The sequence below is a fragment of the Sinocyclocheilus rhinocerous genome, unplaced genomic scaffold (assembly GCF_001515625.1).
Source record: "Sinocyclocheilus rhinocerous isolate Xijiao unplaced genomic scaffold, SAMN03320098_v1.1 scaffold154, whole genome shotgun sequence".
NCBI lineage: Eukaryota > Metazoa > Chordata > Actinopteri > Cypriniformes > Cyprinidae > Sinocyclocheilus > Sinocyclocheilus rhinocerous.
In genome coordinates, this window is record NW_015659335.1 from 384,472 (window position 1) to 392,306 (window position 7,835).

Sequence of the window (7,835 nt, forward strand, 5' to 3'; positions counted from 1 at the left end):
TCAATTAGTTTTTGCCGAGGGCCGAATTCTGCCAAAAATACCAAGCCAAAGGCCACTGACCTACATATATACAGGTCTATTTATTTCAGTAATTCAACTCAAATTGTGAAACTCTTTATTAAATAAATTCAATGCACACAGACTGAAGTAGTTTAAGTCTTTGGTTCTTTTAGTGTGCTGTACATGTGGAAGAATTGATAATAAAGCAGACTTGACTTGACTTGACTGTATATTGTTGCTTTTGTTAAAATGGTCACAAGATGAATATTCAGATTTTTACTCCAGTAGTCTGTTTTATTCAAACAATTATGAAAAATGTGAGTTTGGATATTATTTTGCGTCATTTTTATAGCCATAGTGAAAGCAAAAATAGATATTTTACCTCAGATCTTTAAAATAAATTAAAGCAAACTTGTACGTTAAAACTGTGAACTCACTGCGAACCAACATCTGATGCAGCGTTTGAATTTTCATGCCACATTATTTGAAATTAGGCTGGCCAAACTTTTTTCTCTCACTCCCTGATGTTGCCCGTGGGCCGCCTATTGAGGAACCCTACTTAGATAAGTAAATGTGTGTGTAGGTCAAATTTAGTATAAACTGGGGGACCAGCCGATGATTGAATGAGAAAAAACAGCTTAATAAATACACAAAATAATGTTTTAATGAAAATGTAAAAATGCAAAAAGATTAATGGGTTTGGTTTAGGGTTAGCTCAGTATAAAACCAATAAAAATCAATGGAAACTCCCAACAAATGTGCATGTTGAAATTACTATTATTAGTAAGTTGTGCAGACATTTTTCCTGAAATTCCTTTGTGGGAGATGAACACGGGTCTCCAAAGATGGAAAAAATCTGTGTTTTTCATGTAACACGCCGCATCCTGCTAACATGCGTGCAACAGGACATATTGAGTTTCTGTTTGTGTGTGCTTATAAATGTTTATGTTCACAAACATTGTGGGTTTTCACATTGTTCACTCAGTTCTAATGTAGAGCAGGGAAACTTTTGAAAGAAACAGACATAAAGTTCTCTTTCAGAAAACAGCTTGTTTGGACATAGAAAGGTTTCCCTTCTTTGAAACAGTTTTGACTGTCATTTTATTTTAGAAAACGAGTAAAATAAGTCTGTCTGAGCTGGCAGGCTCATTGTGTGTATATTCAGGAATGGGATGGAAGAAAGGCATTGAGGGTAAATGAGAAAGGGAGGGAGAGAGAAAGAGGGAGGGAGAAATAAGCTCCAAGGATTTTTCCTTTTCTTTTTCTTTATTTCTCTTCTCAGCTCGCTGACCCAACTGCAGCTGCAAACGCAACAAGTACTGTAAGTTTTGCTTACACACACACACACACACACACACACATGCACTTACAATCACATCTGAAAGATCAGATATATTGTGCTTTATAGTTCATTTAGGCTTTTTATAAAGTAAAATGAGTTTAATGGCACTTTTGTAACCAAAATGGGCAGCCTCATTAAGATGATCATTAAGAGTAAGTTACAGTGCTCAGAAAGTTTTTTTTTGTTTTTTTTTGCAAGCTAGTTAACATCTTGCTAGCAGCTGGACAGCATGTGCAAAAGCGTTCTTTCTCTGCCACGGCTGAGATCCGCTGCTGATGTATCCCACACGCCTGCACTGCATCTTTTACAGTACAGTAATATAGGAAGACAGACTTAATGCGGTTATTTTGTTTTACCATGTTTTAGTAAAGGATTCAATTTTGTTGCTGCAGGTTATTAAAATCAATAGCTGATTTTGATTGTTACACTGAAGTTAGAACCGGGGTCTTCAACCATTTTCAAGCTGTGCTAAAATGGTCATTGCATTTTAAGCCTGGTTTAAAAAAACCTGTAGTACCACATTCATGCAGTTGCATTCTTTATTATAATGCCTACCTGGCAAATCCATTAAAATAATCATTATCAATGTATATAGATTCACATACTTGTACATCATATTTTAATTTAGCTTGATACATTTGTACTGAATTAAAAAATTTAGCCGAAATTTTAGCTTATTGTATTTAAAATGCATTAATGTCATATGCCTTCATTTTTACTAATTAATTAATTAATTAATCAACTAATTAATATTTGGTGGTTGTGGATCCTCTGTTGAAAACCCTTGGACTAGAATGTGATTTTTGTTGTGAATTTGAGTCATGCTTTATTTCATCATTATTCAAAACATGTCTATGTCTGTCACTTGCACTTTTGCAGTGGAAATTGCCAGTACTGAAAGTTTTATGACTAACCCCTTTAGACATGACTTTTTATGCTATTATCAAAAGCTTCACTTTTCTTATGGGTCTCGACATGTCAGACCCAGCAGCCTGTTATATTCTGATGTAATACAGATACCTGCAGATCATAAAAATCCTCTAGCTCAAACTAAATTTCAGCACAAAGAAATGTCTGAGTTTGCATTACAGGTCCTCTTAATTGTGCTGTTGATTTCCAAGTGAAAACAAAGCTGCCAAAAGCTCTCATTGGTCTGATCACTCAAGAACTCAGATGTGGTGCTGACATGCTCACCATGTGCTTCTGCTTCTCAGTTTTATTTGGCTTTATGGCTTGGTGAACATGATCACATGCATTTAAAAGTGGATTTGAGCTTCTGTTTCAAACATACATATGGTAAGATTTTTCAAAAGATTTCTACAGTAATAAGTGTTCTATTACTACAATTTAATTGCTTAATGTTTTTGTGGAAACTAGATTTTTTTCAGCGTTCTTCGATTAATAAAAAAGTTCAAAAGAACAGTATTTACTTGACAGAAATATTTTGTAACATTAATGTCTTTACTGTCACTTTTGACCTATTTAATGCATATTTACTGAATAAAAATGTAATGGTTATATAATAAATGTAAAAAAAAAAATTTAAATTCTGATGTTGCAGTCCTTCTATCCTCAATAGCAACATGAAGACAATTTTTTACCCTTTTTAAACAATGCTGATGCCATCCTTTTTTGTCTATTATTTTTTGCTTGCATATCTCCTACAACTAAGGTCAAAAGATAATTACATCATCATTAGGGTTGCCAATTAACTTCAGAAATAGAAAATAAGGGACAATTGTGCTTCTTTATATTTTATTCTTTAAGAAAATAGCGTTTATTCTTGTATTCTTGTAGGAAAGAAGTGTTTATTCTTTAAGAAAATAAGGGACAGAATAAGGGACGCTCCAAATATTTATACTATACCATAATGCTATGTCTGCCTGCAGTTAAAAAGTTCTCAGAAATATTGCTTAACCTATTTATGTACAATTAGGCTATTCCTTAAACAGCTACTTCACGAATAAAACAATGATTTGCACAAAAAGAATGATTAATTATCAATTGAGAATCTGTTATTGATATGGTCTAGTGAAAATAGTAATATGGGCTGCGAGAAAATAATAAATAAAAAGAGTGGTGCTGCTGTGAGTGCAGGCAATCTAGGGACAGCATCCATATTTCAACCCAGTGGAATGACAACACACCGGCCCTCGCGGCCAAAAAAGCAGACCGGCCTACCGGGAATCTTCCCGGTGCTCCCGATTAGCCAATCCGGGCCTGACAAGGAGAGATATGTTTAGGCTTTGATTATATGATGTTTTATATCCACTGATTTAAGCCATGATTTAAGGTCTACTTGCAGCTTTTTTTGGCCAAGAACTGCTAACTTGCTGACAGGAAGAGATGTTTGTCCTACATGTAAAGCATCCAGCTAGGTTTTCTTCTTTTATGTGCTGCTTTGGGACAGTTTATCTGAAATAGATAACAGTATGGAAAAACTGCAGCATGGCAAAAATTAATTTAAATAATTGCACAGTGGTCTCCATCTGATAAATGGAGTGCAGCCTCATTGTTTACACTTTTGGGGGGAATCAACCTATGATTACTAATAGTATCTGTACATTTAGCCTGGGACATGAGAAATAAACATCAAGATTAAACCTCAGCAGCGGATCTGAATTTGGAAGTGTTTTAAAGTTATATATCTCATGACGAGAGTTATCAGATGAACTCTGGAAGATACGAGCTGGATTCTGTCGAGTAGAGAGACAGACAGACTGAGCTGTGTTAGTTTAGCTGTAGTCATGTGCAGGTTGGACTCGGTCCAACAGAAACATTAATCTGTGTCTTGAAGGGGCCTACATTTGTCAGGCTGCATTCCACTCTCAGCATTACCCAGAAGCCCCTCTCTTTCTATTTTCTATCTAGTCTACATTAATGATCCCACTAATAAATAAACGGATGCTTCCACAATCTCGTATTAGTGAAAGAATAACAGTGTGTGGAAAGTTATTATAGGGAGTGACTGAAATACACATGAAATGAAAGCAATTACTCTTATGAGTGCACATTTATTCTTTTGACTCAGATCGCACAATGTTTGGGTCCCTCCTGCTTGCCTGTCTGTTTCTACATCTGGTTGTCTCTGTACCTCAACCGGCCTGCCGTCGATGCTGTGACCACCTCCCAGCACTAGATGATGCTGCAACCCTCAGAGAAAGCATGCCTGCGATGCCTGAGGTCCGCACATACATCAACATGACCATTCTCAAAGGTACACGAAAGCCGTCAAGTGCTTCAGCTTACATGACAAAAAGAAGTTGTGTAGTTAATAGTTATAGTTGTCTTATAAACTTTTGTCTGTTTGTGAGGTTGATTCTGTATAAATTGCCCTGTGAAGGGACAAATACAGATTTACTACTAAAAGCTACACGAGCACAGCTGCTACTTCTGTCGATCTCCATTCTTTGGGAGCAAACCCTGTAAAACGGTTTATTGCAAAATCAGCCATTTTTGGCCTAACCAAAAGTGAAAATTTGATTTTAAAAAAAAATGTTACTCTTCAGGCCATCCAAGATGTTGATGAGCTTGTTTCTTCGCTCACCAGCGGCTCCTCTGCAGTGAATGGGTGCCGTCAGAATGAGATTCCAAACAGCTGATAAAAACATCACAAAATAATTGACACAGTAATCCACACAACTCCAGTCCATCAATTAACGTCTTTGTGAAACGAAAAGCTGCGTGTTTGTAGGAAACTTCCTTCCAGTCCTCTATCCATAATATTGCTTTCTCCAGTGAAAAAGTCTCACCTGAATCAGGAGAGAAATATGCACAGATCAAGTAGCCTACTGTTTGCAAACAAAAACAGTCCAAAACAGATATTTTGGTGGATTATGATACACTGAAGGAAGCATTATTATGGATTATTGACTCATATTTTGAGCAGAAGTGACAGATCAAAGTTAAAATGTCTTAATGATGGATTTGTGTCTTACAAATATGCAGCTTTTCACAAGATGTTAATTCATGGACTCGAGTCGTGTGGATTACTTGTGGATTATTGTGATGTTTTTATCAGCTGTTTGGACTCTCATTCTGACGGCACCCATTCACTGCAGAGGATCCATTGGTGAGCAAGTGATGTAATGCTACATTTCTCCAAATCTGTTTAGATGAAGAAAAAATCTCATCTTCATCTTGGACGGCCTCGGGGTGTGTAAATTTACATATTTTCATGTTTGGGTGAACTATTCCTTTAAACCACTGAAAGCATCCATATGTGCTGTACATAATGTTTCAGAGTCAAATAACATCAGCACAAACTTTAGTGAATATTGAACGTCATTGTAGCCAAATTTTGACAGGGTGTGTAAATTTACATATTTTCATGTTTGGGTGAACTATTCCTTTAAACCACTGAAAGCATCCATACAGTGGGTACGGAAAGTATTCAGACCCCCTTAAATTTTTCACTCTTTGTTATATTGCACTTTAGTGAATATTGAACGTCATTGTAGCCAAATTTTGACCCCAATGATCCTTGTTGTATTTTAGTTTTCCCAGTTTCCCAATCTATTGCTTGTCTGGCACAAGTGCTGTGGGATATTGGTTCTGAACCCCAAAATGTAATTCAGCTGGAAAACAAGGCATTCATTGGGCTGAATGATGTGAAGATGTGTTTTCAGCTGCTCTCTTCCCTTCTGTGAGCCTCAGTTAACCTCTCTTGGCTCAGAAATATCTGCTCCACTGGAGGCCTATACTTGGTGGACAGGAAGTGACAAACCTGGCAGGAAAGGTGCTGATGTGGCGGGAACCGCATGAGAGTTGTCTTTATGTGTCTGTGCATGCACATATGCGCATGTGTTTGTTGCATAAACGGGAATGAAGCCTGCAGGAAATGTGGTCTTTGGAAACTTTGAGCTGAAGTCACAATTAGTGGCAAAATTATATGATGACAAAAAGACAAAGAAAAAACTGAACCTGAGATAAGTGTCTGAGAATGTCTTTTGTCATTTTAGAAGCTGTGATTTGAGGTTCTGAGAAATTATTTTAGTCTGCCAGAATTTGTGCTTGTGCCTTTTCAGTAAGGATTTACAATACTGAAAATGCACGAGTCTTTCATACACCAATCTTTTATGGTTCATATAGTATGATACAGAAGAATATGGAGCTCATACTCAAATTTTATTTAGAGGCCCAAACTAAGCAAAAATATTCTATTTGGTCCAGCATCGGATATTTTATCAGCCATAAAGATGGAATTCTGATAGCTTTCATATAAATCAACGAGATTTATAACAGTATACCAGACTACTTACATAAAATGCATATACTGTAAATATCAGTTGTCACTCTATATCTCCCAATAACATGTCTTATTAGGATGATATTTAAATGCTCAGTTTTATCATCAAAGCTCTGTAGTTTTTACTGTGGGGGAAAAACATTGAGGGAAAAGCCTGATATATCATATCTGATAATCACATTTTAACATGATTTTTCTAAAAAATGATCTATGGACAGTTCTACGTTGATTCAGTCCAGTGAGTGTTCATCTTGAAATATTACTAAAAAAAAAATAAAAGTTAATCTTACATTTACATTTACTTACATTTACTTTATAAAAATCAATTTTTAAAAATGTGTACCACAATCTACAATTATACTAAAAGATTTTTTTTATTTGCTAAAAAATATCAAGCCTTAGAAGCTTGTGTATCAGTAGGCTTTCTAGGGTTCGAGTTAGTTACACTGCAGAACTCTTTATAACATCTACCTGAATAATCAGTTTACTTATTGCTTCTAGTGCTTTTTCCTTCTGCATCTTTCTGCCATTTTCGTTTAATCTCACACCTTGTTGTCTGTTTTCAAGGTGACAAAGGTGACCGTGGAGAAAGAGGGACACCTGGGAAGCCTGGGATTGAGGGGTCACCGGGACCACGGGGGTCTGAAGGCCCCAAAGGAGATAAGGGACAAGCCGGAGCTCCAGGTGACGCCTGCAAGTCCCAGCATTCTGCTTTCTCAGTGGGCCGACGGAAGTCCCTTCACAGCATTGACAACTACCAGGCCCTAATCTTTGACACTATCTTCGTGAACTCCCCCGAACACTTTGACATGTTTGCCGGGAAATACCGCTGCCAAATCCCAGGAATCTACGTCTTCAATGTGAACATCCACACGTGGAACTTCAAGGAGACGTACCTGCACATCATGCAGAACGACAGCGAGAAGGCCATCGTTTACGCTCAGCCCAGCGACCGCTCCATCATGCAGAGCCAGAGCGTCATGCTGCCTCTGCAGGAGGGCGACGAGGTCTGGGTGCGTCTCTACAAACGTGAGCGCGAGAACGCCATCTACAGCGATGATGTGGACATTTACATCACCTTTAACGGATACCTCATTAAAGCAGAAACTGAGTGAGACCAGAAACGGAGAAGGGACATGATTAGTGGAGCAGCTTTAACCAAACTGAAAAGCATCCAAACATTTCATATTAGATTTCTGCAGTCCAAAAAAAAAATTCCTAATGCAGAGAAGTCTGCTTTTTCTA

General features: G+C 37.2%; 1 protein-coding gene across 1 annotated transcript; it reads left to right on the top strand.

Annotated features, from left to right (window-relative positions):
* Nucleotides 1-1,257: 1,257 nt before the first annotated feature.
* Nucleotides 1,258-7,835, top strand: LOC107723613 (complement C1q tumor necrosis factor-related protein 6-like). The gene is made up of 3 exons (XM_016532330.1): nucleotides 1,258-1,321; nucleotides 4,374-4,559; nucleotides 7,158-7,835. The coding sequence occupies exons 2-3, from the start codon at nucleotides 4,382-4,384 to the stop codon at nucleotides 7,703-7,705; spliced, it is 726 nt and encodes a 241-aa protein (XP_016387816.1). The 5' UTR covers nucleotides 1,258-1,321; nucleotides 4,374-4,381; the 3' UTR covers nucleotides 7,706-7,835.

What these genes read in the sequence shown, in the direction of transcription:
- LOC107723613 (XM_016532330.1), top strand. Translation starts at nt 4,382, where the DNA reads ATGTTTGGGTCCCTCCTGCTTGCCTGTCTGTTTCTACATCTGGTTGTC. An exon ending in CAACATGACCATTCTCAAAG is followed by an intron (nt 4,560 to 7,157) that starts GTACACGAAAGC and finishes TCTGTTTTCAAG; the next exon opens with GTGACAAAGGTGACCGTGGA.